This window comes from Coregonus clupeaformis, unplaced genomic scaffold, assembly GCF_020615455.1.
Source record: "Coregonus clupeaformis isolate EN_2021a unplaced genomic scaffold, ASM2061545v1 scaf0112, whole genome shotgun sequence".
NCBI classification, from domain to species: Eukaryota; Metazoa; Chordata; class Actinopteri; order Salmoniformes; family Salmonidae; genus Coregonus; species Coregonus clupeaformis.
Window position 1 is genome coordinate 412,855 of NW_025533567.1, and position 20,145 is coordinate 432,999.

The following is a 20,145-nucleotide window of genomic DNA, read 5'->3' on the forward strand; positions in this document are numbered from 1 at the left end:
ACTGGCCCAATGCTGTTAACCTCTAATCTACATGCCGCCCCATGATGCTTTGTGGTCATCATAATCATGGCAAGATCATGTCAAAGTCTAGTTGCTGCATTACTACCATTATCATCAACACCATCAACATCATCATCAACATCCTCGCAGGCAGGCAGGCGCTAACAGTAGTGCTCTCTGATCACACATAGCCAATGAAGCAGACAGAGGAAAAGCCCCCAGCCTCAGTTTGTCTGACTCTGCATGGCTGTATTGAGCTCTTATGCTGCCACTGACTCCCTCAAGATATTGTGCCTTGATGCAGCCAAGCTGCCATGACTCCAAAGCAGAGAGGTCACTGAAAGCCTGACCGTGTTCATTACCCCACCACATTAACTAACACATGATCTAACCAAAGTTCCCCACCCAACCACCATCACCCAGCCGGCCGGCTTAGCCAATATACGACCGAACCGTGTAAAACTGACCACTTTTATTACCCAACTAATTTTTTATAACATGATCCAACCGTAACCCTACCGCTTCCAGCAGCATGATCGCGTTCCATTATGCGACCGGCTTTACTAACACATGGTCGAACCTTATAGTGCCTACCCAGCTGTCCCTACCCAGCAGTCCAGTAGAGCCGACCACTCTCACTCCCATGGTACCTTTCATTAACACATGAAGGAAACCTATCTATGGCTCCCAGTCCCTACCCAGACTCCCCTGCTGTAAGAGACATAGACACGATGAGCACATCCCCCCCCCAGGGGAAATTCCACTATTTCTAATGATGTCAATTCAATGGATTATGGTATTCATTTGATATCATTAACCATTGCCATTCTCCCAAATATTATTCAATAATTAATGCCCGGACAGTCATCATGGCCCCAGAAGGGCCGACACCCAGGCCTGGGCTGGACACTAAATCAAACCAATCACAGCTAATTATATCTGCTATGCCATCAGTGGCAGGCGGTTTAGCAGCTCTGCTGAGAATGGGTCAGTCAGTGCTCATCCAATATCCAGACCCTGGTTATTGAGATTTAAGTGATGCCAGATCATGCAAAAGGAAACCTAGATCTTTGTCCTTCCCTCCTGTGGTTAGGACAATGTATAGGCACATGTGGGGACAATGTATAGGCACATGTGGGGACAATGTATAGGCACATGTGGGGACAATGTATAGGCACATGTGGGGACAATATATAGGCACATGTGGGGACAATGTATAGGCACATGTGGGGACAATGTATAGGCACATGTGGGGACAATGTATAGGCAAATGTGGGGACAAACGCTGATATGTGTGACATGATAACAGAGGCTGTAATGCCATGCGGTTAATCACACCGCATTATTCAGGGCCAGCCCGAGGTTGTTCCCACAAATTCAGCCTATCATAGCTGATCAGCAAATCTCTCAAGCATGCTAGCAGTCAACTTCAACTTCCATCCTGTCGACACCAGCAAGTTGGGCTGCTAGCAATCAATGACAATCCCAGCCTATATAGAGATCAGCCAACTTCTTGCCCTTTTTAGAATAGTGCCAGTCTCATCTATATCCCCATCTTGTTCTCTTTCAAAAAGTCAAGTCTCTCTCTCTTTCACACCCACCCACACCCACATTTATACAGTAAAAGACAAGTTTTACTGTGGTATTTTCTCTCTAACGTAACACTCCAAAATGGTGAACAGGGCTGTGCAGATTGACAGTGCTCAAGTCTGAAAGCACTTGATTCAGGTGCCGAGAGCCTAGAGAGGGTAAGGCATTATCTCCCAGTCCCAGACAGCTTTGCTCTTGGCCAGGTGTGCAGTTGTAATCTCCCCTGTTCCTGTTTGCTTGTTTTCATCTGCCTCATCAGTTATGCAGTGATGTGACTCTGAAATTAAAGTGCAGGCTGGCCTGATTTCTCAAATGACTGAGATCACCAATCCCACACTTAATTTGTGACAACAACAAAATTATGACTCTCGGCTTGTTTTTGTAGGGCATGTTTGCAAATGTGTTAAAATGAACTGTTTAACAGTTCAAATTAGCCTGCTGACTGGGCATAGTTGACCTGTCCGCTCTTCTCTTTACATTTTTACATTTTAGTCATTTAGCAGACGCTCTTATCCAGAGCGACTTACATGAGCAATTAGGGTTAAGTGCCTTGCTTAAGGGCACATCGACAGATTTTCACCTAGTCGGCTCGGGGATTAGAACCAGCGACCTTTCGGTTACTGGCACAACGCTCTTACCCACTAAGCTACCTGCCGCTCTTTCTGAGGCAAACAGCCAACCATGGGCTTGTGTGGATTCTGTGAGCTTGCTAACACAACAATGTTCCTTTATTCATTACTGTATGAATAAAATCTAGTGAGCTATATATTAAAATCTAGCGAGCTCTATATTAGAATCTAGCAAGCTCTATTTTAAAATCTAGATGAGCTCTATATTAAAATCTAGCAATCTGTATATTAAAATCTAGAGAGCTCTATATTAAAATCTAGCTGAGTTCTATATTAAAATCTAGCGATCTCTATATTAAAATCTAGCAAGCTCTATATTAAAATCTAGTGAGCGCTATATTAAAATCTAGTGAGCTCTATATTAAAAGCTAGCTAAATGGGACAAAGCAAAAATTATGTCAATTCTGAGCAGTGCTCCTTAACAACAACTCAGATTGGGTGAATGGGGTAAGAGTTCAAATTCATTGGATGTCCTACAGCTGGCCAACTATGGCTTGAATAAAATATTCAATTTGCACGCTATTAAGTCATCTGAATTAACCTTTCCTTGTGAATCATGACATTGTTTAATTTTAATAACACGCATATTAGGTGAAGAGGTGCCATGGCTGTGCACCATTAAGTCTGAAAAGGATTCTGGGGCAGCCTGGGCCACAGCTACATGACAGATCCCTAACAGTTCCAAGGCCTTTACTAATTTAGTGTAGCAGGTTTCTGGATTTGCTTGGAGTGTGAAGCCTGGCGAAATTACATCTAAGCCCTTCAATACATAGAGGACAATGCTTAATAAATAATTGTCTTCCTCTGACTGTCTTCCGCTTGCTATTGGTCACCTTTTGACCCGGTCTGGTTTTAATTTGTTTCAATTCATCTCAAGGACATTTTTAGGGAATATCTTTGGTGGAGGGATGGGAGGGAGGGAAGGAATGAAGGAAGGGAAAGAACCATTTGCATGTGTTTCAAGAGCTAGATTTATCCTTGTCTTTACAGCTACGAGATGTCTTGATCTTTTTTAAACCCTGCCCTTGGCTAAAAGGCCTTGTCTGTAATGTGATATTTAAAGTGACATTCTTCTCCTCCACCCAGGGCCACTGTGACTTGTACTGGTCCTGCGAGTGGAGAGGAGAGGGATGTGCACTTTGATTACTCACACAGCTCCACCTCACATGTACTAACAGGCACCGTTTGATCTGAGCACTTTAAACACCGCTATAAAGGAAACATTAAAAAACGTTGTAAGTGATGTAATCAACAACAGAAGTGAAGAGAAAATGATATACAATTTCCACTGCCTCCACAGATGTAACAGCAGTGAGACTGGTTTATGGGACTGGGTCTATGTTTAAGACCAGCGGTGGATGAGGTTTAGATGATTGAATGAACCAGAGATGAGTATAAAGTCAGACACGTAGAAAATGCTTTAAAAATCAGCTATTTTAACCAGTGTTCATTTTGCTCACTACTTTGTCTCCTGTGGAAAATATTATCTCTAAAGTTGTGTATTGGTCTATTAACTTTTTCTGTCAATTGCTCTCTATTTCATCTCTTTAACACTTAAGTCCAACTCCACAAATTCACAATTAAATAACATTTCATTCTCAGAATAAATAACCTTTCATTCTAAGAATGGCAGTTTTGCCCCAGTCATATCTCAAACAGAAATGCCTCTGAGCACTGCTCCAAAATCAGCTTGGAGCTGAATTACAACTTCAGCCATCCACCACCAGCTGAGAGGCAGAACTGGCCCAGGACCAGTACTTGAAGGGCCTATTTTAAAGCACTCTCCTCTCCTCCCTTCTAGCCTAACTACCCATCGCACAACACACTTCACCCTCAATCTTGCCCAGTGCTCAACTTTGCCCTCTAACGCCGCATTAATAACTTAGCCCCTATCATAAACTCACGAAATCAAACGGTGCCCACTGACTGCCGTGCCAGGCAGCAATCTCATTCTGCCAGACTGCCCACCCGAACCACACTGCTGCACATTAGCATTTAAATCCGCTCGTAACCGTATCGTTGTGTTGCAGATAGAGGCGGTAGATCTTCATTTATCAGCCCTAATCTATCTGCTCCTTGTTCTCAGCCAGAGGGTCTCATCTGTGGGCCACAGTTATAGTGGTTTAACCTGCATGCTTCGGTCATGTGCCGCGCACGGTGCTTCCGCATTATTCACACTATTAAGGGACACTAATCATTCTCAAGAGAGAATAACCACACGAAACAGATGACCGCAAATATATATATATATTTTTAATAGTATCCACTGTGCACACACTAGTTGACTCAACGTGGTTTTCACGTCATTTCAATGAAACCAACATGGAATTGACGTCTGTGCCCAGTGGGTATAGCCTAATAACTTTTCCTCAGAACTATAGGCCTATTGAATAGGACATATTTAATAAGCCACGCATTAGGCTACTAAGCAGAACTGTGAAATACGAGCCATAGCTATACAATGATTATAATTATAGGCAATAATTATAACATTTATTTAGGCTACTTCCCTTTGCATTTATCCATTTTTATCAATGCTAATTGCCAAAGACATGACACCAATGTCACAAACAGGTAATTTAACGAGACGCACGCACGTCTTGTTATGAATGAAGTATGAAGTACACGAATCACTTGACTTTCCTGTTTCATTCGTAAGCACTGTCAACAAATTAAATGTATTGTCTCGCCACAATTAATGGATTAAGGAGCCGAAAACCCTCACATTTCAGGACGATAATGTAGGCTATCCGCTTGTTTCTTTCCAGAAACATGGTTGATATTCTGTCCTATCAATTCCGAAACGTGGTCCTTATTAAAGCAATAGCCTTAACATTGATCAGTTTACATTGATGCGCTTCGCTGCGTGCACGCACAGACGAAAGTGCGCACAACCGCAAGCAAACACACAAATAAAGACACCACCGCATTAATTCGCTAAGGACAACTGCAAATGAAATATCATGGAACAGCGAAAACTATTCAGCAGATAAATAATAGGCTGGTCATACCCCAACGCTGCTTTATGAAAGCTGGGATTTGTTTAAAATGCGACACACGAATAACGTCCCTTATACTCTGATACCATTTAATTAATCGTACCTTTTAATATATTCCTTAAACTGCAGAGGCGTAGCCTATAGTCAGCGTCTTCTCTCCCCCCTCTCTCTCTCTCTCTCTCTCAAATTGATTCACCCTTTTGCGGCGCTTGTACCATAGTGCTGTGTTTTCCCGACCTAAGTAAACAGAGCCCGTCCATCCTACATGACCAGATGGAAAAATACAACCACCGAAAGAGGGTGATGGAAAAATCATGACGAAACATAGGCCTAGTAGACTATTTCGTTTAAATACGAATAGAGACATCTAATTGAAACATGTCTGTTTCTCCAGGCATGCGTAGGCCACTAATAAACACTTGCGCACGGCTGGAAGGGATGAGAATTTCCAACAAACAACAACAACAAATGCACCTTTTCCCGTTGATTGAGACAGTCTGGTTGAATAGGATTCTTTGCCCTTGTCTCAGAGGCAGGCCAGGCAGCACGATTACTAACTTACATAACTTTATTCGATATGTAGGCTAGTCTTTCTTATTATGTTATACAATTAAGTACTGCACCTCTGTTGTGTAGATGCTCCTTGGCATTCCCTGTATCCGACAAGTAGGTGTTTACTATTGTCCCTATTGCGCGTTGGTGATGCACATCCCACTCCTCTCATTACGACGCAATTACTATTGCTATATAGATTCATACACCAACAGCGTCCTAAACACTTTTGTTATTCTACTGAATAGTTTACTTTCTCAAAGTTGGGGAAACTATATCAATCAATATAATTATTCTTCTCAAATTTGTTGCGCAAATGAAAGCCACACTCCAAGACGCACGCAAATTGAGTATTTGAAAAGGTGGGCTTATTATCCAAGCTTTATGGTGCAGGTGTGTGAAGGTGAACAAAACACATTTGTCACATGTCACAAATAGCAGATCATGCAAGACACATATTCTCACTGCTTCACTGGGTATAATGGACGATCTCCCTAAACGGACTTTATGTTGCTAGATCGAAAAGCGTGTGCTGATGTAAATACAACAGTGGAGGCTGCTGAGGGGAGGATGGCTCATAATAATGGCTGGAATGGAGTCAATGGAATGGTATCAAACACATCAAATAAATGGTTTCCATGTGCTTGATACCACTCCATTGACTATATTCCAGCCATTATTATGAGCCGTCCTCCCCTAAGCAGCCTCCAGTGAAATACATGTAATCCTGACAGAAAGCTGATGAAGATAAATGTGCATCTTTGTGTTTTTTAGTTGTTACTCTACAGGTTATACTCAGGGTTTGAAGTTGAGTAGGTAGAGAGAGAAAGAGAGTGGGAGAGGGAGAGAGAAGGGGATGGAGAGGGAGAGAGAGGGAGAGAGCGAGGGAGAGAGAGAAAGAGAGTGGGAGAGGGAGAGAGTGTGAGTGTGTGTGTGTGTGTGTGTGTGAGAGAGTAAAAGAGAGGGATAGAGGGAGTGTGTGAGTGAGTGAGGGGGGGGTAGAGTGTCTGTAACGTGTTGTTAGGTTGTTTTTAGCAGTGTGAAGCTCATTTTGGGCACATATGTGTACACTGCCATGTGCGCATGCGGTCAGCCTGATTGTGCATTATGCCAGGGAAAACATGGCTATCTGCTATAACTACTTTGCACAGGAGGCCTCGGTATGGTTCCACAACATATTGGAGTAGTTAGAATTAACACTGTGACACCATTTGGCAGAAACACACTTCAAACTATATATCGGTCTGTCTATTTTAGTCATTCTCACACACTGTAAAGGTAAACTGCTGTAGTGTTAATAAACACACATTCAGATAGACTACTGTCAGAAATAGTTGGCTAACAGGCAGTCAGGTACAGATCAATCTACGTCAGGGCTCTCCAACCCTGTTCCTGGAGAGCTACCATCTTGCAGGTTTTTGCTCCAGCTAATTATTAGAATCAGGTGCGCTAGATTAGGGCTATAGTGAAAGCCTACAGGACAGTATCTCTCCAGGAACAGGGTTGGAGAGCCCGGATCTATGTGTATACTCACTTTTAAAAAAGGACTCTACACATCGGTTGGCTCCTTGACAAAATTCATCTTTATTTCATCTCAATAAAACAACGTCATCTATAGCTCAAAAAAACAACTTCAGAAAAAGTTTAACCTCAATTAAAAAAAAGACATTTCATATAAACAATTAAATGAATGTGAAACAGGTTTCCATACAAGCACACAACAGTGTAATGAACACTGTCCTCCCATTGGGTTGGCTTCATTAGGTGTGTGACAGGATGTATGTGTTTGCATTTGCATATGCATGAGTGTGTGCTTGCATGTCCTCCCCTCATCATCTCCAATAGCTCTACAGTACAAACTCCTGATTCTCCCTGCTGTTGTCTGCTCTTTTGATATAAAAAAAAAAAAACAGAAAACAAAGCCAGAGTAGAAACTAGGAAAACTACATCTCCCAGTCTGCCCCCATGACGAAACTGAAAATGCTGGCTGCTGGGGGATGTAGTCTTTTTGGGTGCAAACTCAAATAAGGTCCATGAGAATCTCATCCTCCATGACGGAGGACACCTGGGGCATCCCGGGGGGTTGGGCTCCAGGGCCCCTCTGACCAGCAGCCATCATCATCTGACCTGAGAGGGGGAGAGAGAGGAGAGAGTTAACCTGGGACAGCAACATGTGCATTGATGACATTATCATAAACACTGTGGTAATAAACTATAGACTAACTACTGTTGAGTTACAGGTAGAGTCAGCGACGCACAAAGTAAACAGCGTTATCGAGCAGACTTCAGCAAAAACCATGAATGTGAAGTGCGAGTCTAAACTGCTCCGCTGTTTTGGTCCCGCAGTGATCAGGTTGCAGCAAACTGAAGGGCACCGTGCACATACGCAGATACTCTGTGTGAGTGCATCACCTTAATCTGCAACATCCTCAATTCATCCCGCTGCTTGTGTCAACACCATATAGCCGAGTCTCAGTTTGATAACCATAGGCACTGATGTGAGAGATACAGTCAGGTCCATAAATATTTGGACATTAACCAATTTATTATTATTTTAGCTGTCTACCACAGCATATTGGAGTTGAAATTAAATAATGAATATGAGCTGAAAGTGCAGACTTTCAGCTTTAATTTGAGGGTATTTACATCCAAATCGGGTGAACGGTGTAGGAATTACAGCACTTTATATATGTGGTCCCCCCTTTTTAAGGGACCAAAAGTAATTGAACAATTGGCTGCTCAGCTGTTCCATGGCCTGGTGTGTGTTATTCCCTCATTAGTTCATTTACAAGTAAGCAGATAAAAGGTCTAGAGTTGATTTCAAGTGTGGCATTTGCAATCTGTTGCTGTTAGCCCTCAATATGAAGTCCAAAGAGCTGTCACTGCCAGTGAAGCAAGCCATCATTAGGCTGAAAAATCTAAACAAATCCATCAGAGTGATAGCAAAAATATTAGGTGTGGCCAAATCAACTATTTGGTACATTCTTAAAAAGAAAGCACGCACTGGTGAGTTCAGGAACACCAAAAGGCCCGGAAGACCATGGAAAACAACTGTGGTGGATGACAGAATAATGATTTCCCTGGTGAAGAAAAACCCCTTCACAACAGTTGGCCAGATTAAGAACACCCTCCAGGAGGTAGGTGTATCTGTGTCAAAGTCAACAATCAAGAGAAGACTTCAGCAGAGTAAATACAGAGGGTTTACCACAAGATGTAAACCATTGGTAAACCTCAAAAACAGGAAGACCAGATTAGAGTTTGTCAAAAAATATCTTAAAAGCCTGTACAGTTCTGGAACAACATCCTATGGACAGATGAGACAAAGATCAACTTGTACCAGAATGATGGGAAGAGAAGAGTATGGAGAAGGGAAGGAACTGCTCATGATCCGAAGCATACCACCTCATCAGTGAAGCATGGTGGCGGTAGTGTTATGGCGTGGGCATGTATGGCTGCCAATGGAACTGGCTCCCTTGTATTTATTGATGATATGACTGCTGACAAAAGCAGTAGGATGAATTCTGAAGTGTTTAGGGCTATATTATCTGCTCAGATTCAGCCAAATGCTTCAAAACTCATTGGATGGCGCTTCACAGTGCAGATGGACAATGACCTGAAGCATACTGCGAAAGTAACCCAATACTTTTTTAAGGCAAAGAAGTGGAATGTTCTGCAATGGCCAAGTCAATCACCTGACCTGAATCCAATTGAGCATGCATTCACTTGCTGAAGGCAAAACGCCCCAAGAACAAGCAGGAACTGAAGACAGCTGCAGTAAAGGCAGAGCACCACCTGGGAAGAAACCCAGCATCTGGTGATGTATATGGGTTCCAGACTTCAGGCAGTCATTGACTGCAAAGGATTTGCAACCAAGTATTCAAACTCACAATTTAACGTATGATTATGTTAGTTTGTCCAATTACTTTTGAGCCCCTAAAATTGGGGGCTATGTATAAGAATGGTTGTAATTCCTACACGGTTCATACAATAATTTTGACAAAACCCTTAAATTAAAGATGAAAGTCTACACTTAAAGCACATCTTGATTGTTTCCTTTCAAATCCATTGTGGTGGCGTACAGAGCCAAAATGATGCAAATTGTGTCACTGTCCAAATACTTATGGACGTGACTGTATGTTCGATCACCCTCCCTTTTGAATGTAGCAGTTTACACACAACATATCTATCATTAGGAAACAATTGTTTCCTAATGAAAGACTGCATTCTAATGCCTATCCTTGCACTGATGTCTAGCTCCAAACTGTCTTTACAGTGTTTGATTTGAGTGAAGGGGTCCACGGCTGTAGCTAACCTGCCAGGGGCTGTCTCCACTGGGCCTGCATTTGGGTGCCCGCTCCTGGAGTAGGGTGGACCAGCTGCCCTCCCAGCCCCTGGTGAGGCATCATGCTCTGCATGTGACCAACACCACCCTGCTGAGAGACAGGAACACAACACCCAGGTTACCATCAATCATACAGTAGTTAGGACCTTCATTCTTATATCCTGTACCATAAACCAATAGAGACAAGTATTACATATTTAGAAGCATTTCTAGAGTGTGCAGTAGTGGTCTAGCCCTGGCTACAAGTGAATGCACTACAACAACAAATGTATTTCATGAATAATGGTCAAGACTGGTAGAGTTAACTGTTGTGTTCTTACTGGCTGCTATTGGCAGGGGAGTAGACTGCACAGCTGCGGATTGGCTCCTGGGTTTGGAAGGCGGAGCATGGCACCCTGAGTGACCTGGTTGGGCGGAGCGCCGGTGACGGGCGGCTGCTGATTAGCTGCGCTGGCTGCTCTCATCGTCATCTGGAAGAGAAGCAGAAAGTCAAAGAGGTTTAGAAGACGGTTGGGGAGATAAGAGGACTAAAGTAGTGAGACTTTAAATACAGAGCCTTCAAAAAGTATTCACACCCCTTTACTTTTTCCACATTTTGTTGTGTTACAGCCTGAATTTAAAATGGATTACATTTAGATTTTGTGTCACTGATCTACACACAATAACCCATCATGTCAGTGTAATTTTGTTTGTATAATATTGTAGAAATTAATACATTCAAAGCTGAAAAGTCTTGAGTCAATAAGTATTCAACCCCTTTGTTATGGCAAGCCTAAATAAGTTCAGGAGTAAAACTGTCCTTAACAAATCACATAGGTTGTATGGACTCACTGTGTGCAATAATAGTGTTTAACATGATTTATGAATGACTAGACCATCTCTGTACCCCACACGTACAGTACAATTATCTGTAAAGTCCCTCAATTAGATTCAACCACAAAGACCAGGGAGGTTTTTCAATGCCTCGCAAAGACGGGCAACGATTAGTAGATGTGTAAAAAAACAAAACAAAAAAACAGACGCTGAATATCCCTTTGAGCATGGTGAAGTTATTAATTAGGCTTTGGATGGTGTATCAATACAACCAGTCACTACAAAGATACAGGCGTCCTTCCTAACTCAGTTGCCAGAGAGGAAGGAAACTGCTCAGGGATTTCACCATGAGGCCAATGGTGATTTTAAAACAGTTAAGAGTTCGATGGCTGTGATAGGAGAATGGAAGCCTGTACAGCAGGGATCATCAACTAGATTCAGCCGCGGACTGATTTTTTCTTGAGCGGATGGTCACGGGGCCAGAACATAATAACAAATAATTTGTAGACTGCAAATTGACCGCAAGAAGCCCAAACATATACAGTGGGGAGAACAAGTATTTGATACACTGCCGATTTTGCAGGTTTTCCTACTTACAAAGCATGTAGAGGTCTGTAATTTGTAATCATATGTACACTTCAACTGTGAGAGACGGAATCTAAAACAAAAATCCAGAAAATCACATTGTATGATTTTTAAGTAATTAATTTGCATTTTATTGCATGACATAAGTATTTGATCACCTACCAACCAGTAAGAATTCCGGCTCTCACAGACCTGTTAGTTTTTCTTTAAGAAGCCCTCCTGTTCTCCACTCATTACTTGTATTAACTGCACCTGTTTGAACTCGTTACCTGTATAAAAGACACCTGTCCACACACTCGTGGATGATGAGTGATCATTGATGCCCCACGAGGTGAGATCTTGCATGGAGCCCCAGACCAAGGGTGATTGACCGTCATCTTGAACTTAATGAGTGGAGAACAGGACGGCTTCTTAAAGAAAAACTAACAGGTCTGTGAGAGCCGGAATTCTTACTGGTTGGTAGGTGATCAAATACTTATGTCATGCAATAAAATGCAAATTAATTACTTAAAAATCATACAATGTGATTTTCTGGATTTTTGTTTGAGATTCCGTCTCTCACAGTTGAAGTGTACCTATGATAAAAATTACAGACCTCTACATGCTTTGTAAGTAGGAAAACCTGCAAAATCGGCAGTGTATCAAATACTTGTTCTCCCCACTGTATATTTGACTAAAATATAATCATTTCAAATCTTGCTTACATTTGTACACAATCACATATCTCTCTATTATACATGGGAATACTTTGGAACAGATTTCCTAAATTAAAATCACTTGGAGCTGATTTGCTGGTGTTTGTACAGTCCTTTATGTCCAACAATAAAACAATACAAATACTTTGGGTGGGGTGGGGGGGTCAGAACACTAAAATAAAATCACAGCCAGTTGGGGAACCCTGCTGTACAGAATATATTCCAAAACATGCATCCTGTTTGCAACAAAGGCACTTAAAATGTGACAAAGAAATGAACTTTTTGGTCCTGAAAACAAAGCGTTATGTTTGGGGCAAATCCAACACAACACATGACTGAATACCACTCTTCATATTTTCAAGAATGGTGGTGGCTGCATCATGTTATGGGTGTGCTTGTCATCGTCAAGGACTAGGGAGTTTCTTTGGGATAAAAATAAATGGAATACAGCTATAAGCACAATCAAAATCCTAAAGGAAAACCTGGTTGTCTGCTTTCCAACAGATACTGGGAGAGGAATTCATCTTTCAGCAGGGCAATAACCTAAAACAAGGCCAAGTTTACACTGGAGTTGCTTACCAAGACGACATTGAATGTTCCTGAGTGGCCTAGTTACAGTTTGACTTAAATTGTCTTGAAAATCTATGGCAAGACTTGAAAATGGCTGTCTAGCAATGATCAACAATCAACTTGACATAACTTAAATAATTCAAAGAAGAATAATGGGCAAATATAGTACAATCCAGGTGTGCAAAGCTTTTAGAGACTTACCCAGAAAGACTCACAGCTGTAATCGCTGCCAAAGGTGCTTCTACAAAGTATTCACTCAGGGGTGTGAATACTTAGGTTAATGAGATATTTATGTATTTCATTTTCAATACATTTGCAAACATTTCTAAACATGTTTTCACTTTGTCATTATGGGGTATTGTGTGTAGATGGGTGAGAAAAAAAGTATATTTAATCCATTTTGAATTCAGGCTGTAACAACACAATGTGAAATAAGCCAAAGGCTATGAATAATTTCTGAAGGTACTGTACATATGATTCAGTGGAATGGTGTACCGGGTTCATTTTAAAAAGAGACACAGGCCGAATGTAACAATGTAACTCTCTGAACCCAGAACATGCTGGGCAGGCTACATTGGTAGAAGTGAGCACCCATTGAGACAGTGTGAGAGAGTAGCCAACAGATGCAGAGTGGAGAGGAGCTGCTCACCAACCAGGCTGGTGCCTAAACGACCACAGTGAGAGTTTGTGGCTGGTAAATTTCAGTGCATTTTTTTGTGTATTTTGGGTGAGAGTTTTTGTGTATATGTGTGTGAGTCTCACCAGGTTGGCCTGTCTCTGCTGTTCCTCCATCAGAGTGACCTGACTAACAGAGGGCATGCCCACCACCACAGACTGAACAGGGGAGAGAGAGAGAAGAGGAGGAAGAGCAGAAGGAGAGGAAAGTCATTGCGGGACATGCAGTCATTGCGAGACAATAGAAACAGGAGATGCAGACAGGAGGAGCATGTGAGGGGAGAAGGGAGAGGAGGAGTGCACAAGCTGAGACACCACAGGATTAATCACAGTACCTGCTGCTGCACGTTGCCATGGGAGACAGGGATGGGCCCCTGCGGCCGGTTGAGGAAGTTCTGATTGGGTTGAACCTGGCCAGGCGGCCCTGGCATCGGCCCTCCTGAACCCAACTGGAGAAGAGAACCAACAACGTTACTTTTCTAGTGTAATGTTTACATGTGTAACCAACATCCCTATTAACTGTGACACATATGTCCAGTATATCTCTTATAATGGAATTCCTGCCTATCCTAACCTGTCTAATCCTCGCACTGGATGAGACAACACCACCATCTACGACAGGGTTCTTCGATTCCTGTCCTGGAGGACCGAAACACCTCTGTTTTTCATCCTCTCCTTCTAATCAGGGGCTAATTCAGACCTGGGACACCAGGTGAGTGCAATTAACTACCAGGTAGAAATAAAAAACAGACGTGTTTCGGCCCTCCAGGACCAGAATTGAAGAACCCTGATCTACGACATGTGTCAAACCCAAGGCCAGCGTGTTTTTTTCAGGGGAAAACCAATCTCAATCGACATTGAAATGACTAAAACCAAATCGCAACTGTGTAGAAATTATAATTTACCTACATTAATAGTCTCTTCACTCTGTTCAGTTTGCTAACAGTCATCGAAACGAAAGCTAGACAGTCAGGCAGCATAGAAAATTCAAAAAGTGATGGATGGAGGACTATTTTTGCAAATTTTGTGGGAGAGGAAATATAACCCATTTGAAGTGCGGCCCTCCAGACCTCGGTGAAGACCGAATGTGGCCCGTGGGGAAAATTAGTTTGACACCCCTGATCTAGGATCTGTAGTCTCTCAGAGGATAAAAGCTGTCCATCTCCTCTCCTCTATTTTCTCCTCTCTCTTCCCTGTGGACTTCCTATTTAACCCAGCAGCCTGCCTAAAAACACCCAGAGCACACATTAAAGGCCCAGTGCAGTCAAAGCGTCATTTTCCTGTGTTTTACACACTGAGGTTGGAGTAATGCTATTTTAGTGTAAGACCTGTTTGAAAATACCATCTGAAATATTAGCCTGTTTTGGTGGGAGGGAGTTTTGGCCTGCCTGGTAACATCACCAGGAGGCAAATTAGTTAATAGACCAATAAGAGAGAGTTCCAAACCTCTCCAATAACAGCTAGTTTTCAGTTTCCCCCTCCCACTCAGACAGCTTAAGAAAATGCTCTTTGCTAAGAAGCTATTTTTGACCATTTTAAAATAGGGATGTGCATATGGACGTTTGTATTCAAATACTTGTGAGTACTGATTTTAATTATATGCCTATTTTAACACTGAAAAAACCTTTTCTAAATTAAAATATCCATGTGACATCTCAAATTATTAATTTATTCAAACACATTTTCAATAAAACAAACTTTAAAATGTAGTTGACGTGCTTCCCCCAAGTAGAAATACAATGCAAGATGGAATAAAATTAAGTAATTAAAAGTTCCTGAAATGAGAAGGGGTAGGCTACAACAAGCAACCAACAGGTAGGTCATTGTTTTATCTGAATGGGGTTGGGGAGAAAGCGCAGCATGTAGCCTCAATTAGCCTAGCTAACTATAGCTGGCTAGCTAATCGAGCTAGCTTCTCTAGGCTACTCCAGTCAAGACAGGCACCGTTATATGGGATGATAAATAACATTGTGGATGCTACAAGTTAGCTAGTCTTGGCTGTGGCTAGTGGCTACTGTGTCTCTCTCATTCCCTCCGTCTGCTCGCTCCCATCTCACATACCCTGCCTGCTCCGCAGCTGCAGCAATAGAGCGCCAGCCTCTCTCCCTCAGGCAGCAGTGCTCAGGTTAAAGTTTAAAACCCACATGTATTTAGCATATCCAGATATCTGACAAAAACTCATGATACTATTCGAATAGTGAAATTATTTCAAACCCCCATCCATAATTATAATTGAATACAATTACAGTAAGGTACTTAATTGTTACCCAGATTTTTTTTTATATTGAGATAAAAACAGCTGCATTGGACCATTAACATCAAGTCATCTGTATGGTTCTGGGAAAATATTCAATTTGGTCTTTCATGGTTATAAAATCATATCTAAAATCACCAGTAACACTATTCCAGAGCCTCGTCTGGAAAAAAAATACCCCAAACAACGATCAAATTATTGAAATGTAATTGTGTTGAGATTGCCATAGCAAGTCTCCATTAGCGATGCAGCTTTGAATATGTAATGGGACACAAGGCAAAAAAAAACATCTTCATCATAATTTAATGTCTCTGTAACTACACACGGTCTAACATGTTTTTCACATAAATTTAGCAGCATGAGTAGACAGGCGGCATCAACTATAATGGGAGCAGAAAGGCTGTGAGGATATAATGAAGTCATGTAGACCACAGGTAGGTTGGATTTGTAACTGAGGCATTCCGTTTCTCTGTCACAAAAAATCAGCACGCTAAATGTTTACCTGAAGGAAAACAGATAGACAACACTCTATCCTAAGGGTTGTTAGAATTGTGTTTGCTGTAATCGAGATCAAACCAGACATGTACATGATATTCCTTACACGACAAGGGGTGGTGCTCTCAAACTGGAAACCATTTTCAGCAATTGACCACCTCATTGGCCCAAGACTGCTCTTGGGAAGCCCTTCCACTGTGCTGGCCTAGTATAGCTCCAGTCACTAGCGCGAATACTACCCCCTTTTCTCCAGGTTTAATCCCTTTATTCCCTCCTAACTCACCGAGCGGTGCTGCTGGACCTGTTTGTGGTTGGTGATGACCTGTCGGATGCCGTTGACGAAGCCGCTCTGGTCGTTGGGGATGAGGCCCATGAAAATCCTCTTCTTGGAGGAGTAGAGCAGCATGAGCACCCGCACCTCACAGGGGGCGCTGTGGGGGAAGTGGACGCACCCCGCCTGCAGCCAGAGGGCGGTCAGAGGTCAGCACTGTCTGTCTGTCACAGCCCTCGTCATAGTTCATGTGATACAAAGCCAGTCAACCTGACCTGAATTCAATCAGACCTGGGTAAATCTCACAGGCTGCATGCAGTTTTTCTATGACGCCCGACGGTGTTGAAAATCTCTGTAGCTGTTTACTAAATGATGAGCAACATGGTGCCCCCTCTAGTGTTTTCAGAGTGTAACTGTAGCCTATTTATATCTGCCTAGTCCATCTAGTGCACAATGGAGGGAACTGCTGATGTCTATTGTTGAGACTCCACTGCACTGAACATTAACATGGAAAAGGATCGGGACAGATGGCAGCAAAAATAGAGAATGTGAAGCAGAAGAGCTGTACTTACAAATCCATTGGCCATGATATGATAAAGACCTTTTAGTGACTCCAAATCTTTGTTGGTGAAGAGAAACTGAACCATTTGAGAGTTTCTGAGGAGTGGACCAAGTGTTGTCTGGAGTGGGAGAAATATTTAATATAGAAGTCTGTATTCTCAATGTCATCGAGTAATTTCTGAACACACACGCAGAGAGGGATCTGTCACCAGTAGCTTTTGTGGGATCAATTGCATGATGAGCTTCTGTGGCCACTTGTTCTGCATTTCTGTCATGAAGAACAGGGAACAAACCAATCAGAACTCTCCATACATATAGCAATACATACAATGACCAATCAGTGCAGCTGACACTGGCATGATATCAAAGATAGTTGCAGTGAAACACTCACAGGTTCTCTCCTTGGTTGACTTGCACCTGGCAGGGCAGGGAGCGCGTGAGTTTGGTATTGGAATCCATAGACGAGGCTTTGGGCTTCTGAAGTGATGGATGGAGAGAGGGTGGGGGGGGAGGTAGGGATGGAGTAGAGGAATGTTTGGAGAAATGGAAGGAGAGGTTTGGAAGTTAGCATACAGAGTGACCAGGGGGCTTCGGTCCTACACCCAGGGACACCGTTTGATTAAAAACCTCCATGTTAGAAATGACACAACATGCCAAATAGTGCTGCCAGTGGAACATTGTGAAGAGGATCGATGGTGCCGATCCTACGGGAAAATAAGCAGCAGCGTTCATCTTCAGGGGATCCATAGTGGATCAATAGTTAATCAATCCCAGATTGTTCAGCTCTGCTGGAGTCCCTGTTGACAATTGCTACTGCATTGTGTTGGGATTAAAGACCAGATGTATAGGTTCTTTATATGTGTACTGTACATTATTTGGGAGGACTCTTGTGAATTAGGGGAGACTAAGATATGGATCCAGCAATATCCTGACCTGAACATAACAAGACATACAAATCTAACCTGAATGCTCCATCTATTGATACGTGAGTTCAGATGCACTTTAGTGACCTGTGGCAATACTATGTCTATTGTCGATGTGTTTGGTGATTTTGTGGTGACGCTCCATTGTCTAACTGTGTGTTGGTTACAGTGTGTAGGCTTGCTGCCCATTGTTGTGTGATAGGGCTTCAGGGGAGGGGCTTGTTGCTGAGGCAACATGGGTGTGGAAACTGTGGTGACTGTGGATAGGCTGGGCTGACTGGAGGGAGCCAACTTTACTCCTGCTACAGATGGAAGAGTTGACTGACCGCTGAATGGGGGACCAGGATTGACCAGGCCTGGGACTGGATGGGGGATGCCAAAAAAAGACAAGGTAACAGACATAATAGACCCCTCATATCCAACTCTGGACCTAGAAGCCAGTTCCACTGGGTTTTTCTTCCCCCATTCTTACCAGGGACTGATTTTGACCTGGGACACCAGGTGGGTGCATTTAATTATCAGGTAGAACAGAAAACCAGCAGGCTCTGGACCTCGTAGGGTAAGAGTTGAACACTCCTGTAATAGACTAACAATCAAACTGGGCCGTTGGTCAACCATACTGTCGACAGAGGATAGAAAAATGCAGGCTATTGGTACTCACAGCGACTCTTCTGGTTGTTGGCTGCCTCTACAGCCATCTGTGCAGCTGCCTGGGCCGCGTTAAGGGAAGGTGGGGGCTGACAGGGCAGCAAGAGAGGGAGAGAGAACACTGTGTCAGCTAAGACCCTGTCAATCCAATGTTATACATGCTGTATGGGCTGATAAAATTATTATTATTATTATAAAAGCTGCCAAGTGAAAACATATCTTCAGTACCTGATATGGATGGGCCTTGCTTATTGGTGGAAGAGCCTGCGAGGCGGGACCAAGAGGTGGCTGACTGACAGGCAGGGGTTGAGGGGGAAGGACTGGTTTGAGAGGGCCCGATCCTCCCCCTGACGACACTGGAGAAAGAAACATTTTAGAATTAGATGGGCCGATACTGACTTGTATCATTCTGTTCTCTGTCAATCCTGATGTGTATGAATCAGCAGAGTCTTTATGGCGCTGCTCCTCACCAGGAAGTGAGATACCCCTGACCAGGATCATGTGGAAGGGGTCTTGGTTGTAGTCTGGGTGGGGGTCGACTGGTCCCCCGACTGGCGACGCCCAGTCGAACAGTGCCCGTAACGTGGCGACACCACAGAAAAATGAATCCCTCTCTGAGGAAGAGGTACAAGGTTATTATGAGCTATCAGCATCCATTAATAAGTACAAGTCAGATCACTCCCCAAAATGGCCCAGCGGGTTGTCTATACAGGCTATCTGATAGTAGTGCTATGTTACGTCTCTGATGATCTTTACCAGATTGTCTGCGGTGCAGCCCGTGTAGCTGACACTCTCCACGGCACGGAGCAGGTATGGCGGAGAGTTCCATAGCAGCTGTCGTGGAAATACTTCTCTAAAATATCTCTCAGACACCGGAGCTTGTGAATTCAGTATAGACTTTGTAATAAAGTAACAAGCCGAGCTGGTCCATCCTGACTCGGAGCTCTCATTTTATATAGTTTCATTCTTACACAACATACATAGTCACTCCTCTTTATGTAAATGCTCACGTCTTTTAGTTCCACCCCACTATTTGCTTCCAAAGACCAAGTGGTATCTCTCTAGGCGGGGTTTCCCCTCCCTTTGACTCTTAACACAGTTATATTGGTGGCGTGACCAGGATACTTTCCCAAAAAACAATGTACATATATACGTTAAAAGATAATTACATAGTGTGTTGATTATACGGCTACTGATTATGCTCTGTCAAAGCATCCTAAAGTCACGTGTGTGTCAGGGGTGTATTCATTACGTCTGGAGTAAACGGTAGAATCGGCGTAATGAATACACCCCAGTCAGCCAACCACTAAGCTAACGTTAGTTTAGCTACCGCTAACTTTTGTACTTCTATGACCAGCAACTCTTACATTCACTGTATACAGTTATCCAGCTAACGTTAATGTGGTTAACATATTAAACATTTTAACAGACAGTAATATCAAAGCTTTAGTAAGCGACGTAGAAATCCCATTAATCGTGGGCATGTAGACATTATAGCATTAGCGAGGTAACTTAGCCACAAGCCAATGCTAGCCAAAGTATT

At 42.9% G+C, this 20,145-nt stretch overlaps 2 protein-coding genes across 5 annotated transcripts in view; both read right to left on the minus strand.

The window, feature by feature from the left end:
- LOC121568912 (mediator of RNA polymerase II transcription subunit 25) overlaps positions 1–20,145 on the minus strand; it is a 68,984-nt gene that overhangs the window by 48,720 nt on the left and 119 nt on the right. The gene's annotated exons all lie outside the window — the stretch shown is intronic.
- On the minus strand, positions 7,668–19,723 carry LOC121568934 (mediator of RNA polymerase II transcription subunit 25-like). 4 transcript variants are annotated; one of them, XM_041879424.2, is made up of 13 exons: positions 19,359–19,584; positions 19,073–19,216; positions 18,831–18,958; positions 18,616–18,691; positions 17,423–17,508; positions 17,241–17,299; positions 17,043–17,150; positions 16,483–16,656; positions 13,786–13,899; positions 13,538–13,609; positions 10,433–10,582; positions 10,083–10,203; positions 7,668–7,897 (listed from the first exon to the last, which is right to left on the minus strand). In XM_041879424.2, the coding sequence occupies exons 6-11, from the start codon at positions 17,295–17,297 to the stop codon at positions 10,439–10,441; spliced, it is 669 nt and encodes a 222-aa protein (XP_041735358.2). In that variant the 5' UTR covers positions 17,298–17,299; positions 17,423–17,508; positions 18,616–18,691; positions 18,831–18,958; positions 19,073–19,216; positions 19,359–19,584; the 3' UTR covers positions 7,668–7,897; positions 10,083–10,203; positions 10,433–10,438. The 4 variants fall into 4 exon arrangements, with proteins under 4 accessions (XP_041735358.2, XP_041735359.2, XP_041735357.2 ...); XM_041879425.2 differs by lacking the exons at positions 7,668–7,897; positions 10,083–10,203; positions 10,433–10,582; ... (1 more) ...; positions 13,786–13,899; positions 16,483–16,656 and having other exon boundaries at positions 17,058–17,299; positions 17,423–17,505; positions 19,359–19,723; XM_041879423.2 differs by lacking the exons at positions 7,668–7,897; positions 10,083–10,203; positions 10,433–10,582; ... (4 more) ...; positions 17,241–17,299; positions 17,423–17,508 and adding an exon at positions 17,621–18,316 and having other exon boundaries at positions 18,616–18,664; positions 19,359–19,723.

Bases quoted from the DNA above. Each gene is read 5' to 3' on its own strand.
- LOC121568934 (XM_041879422.2), bottom strand. From the start codon at position 19,431: ATGGAACTCTCCGCCATACCTGCTCCGTGCCGTGGAGAGTGTCAGCTA. The intron at 18,692-18,830 runs GTACTGAAGATA...CTGCCCTGTCAG, and splicing joins GCAAGGCCCATCCATATCAG to CCCCCACCTTCCCTTAACGC. The intron at 18,317-18,615 runs GTGAGTACCAAT...TCCCCCATCCAG, and splicing joins CAACAACCAGAAGAGTCGCT to TCCCAGGCCTGGTCAATCCT.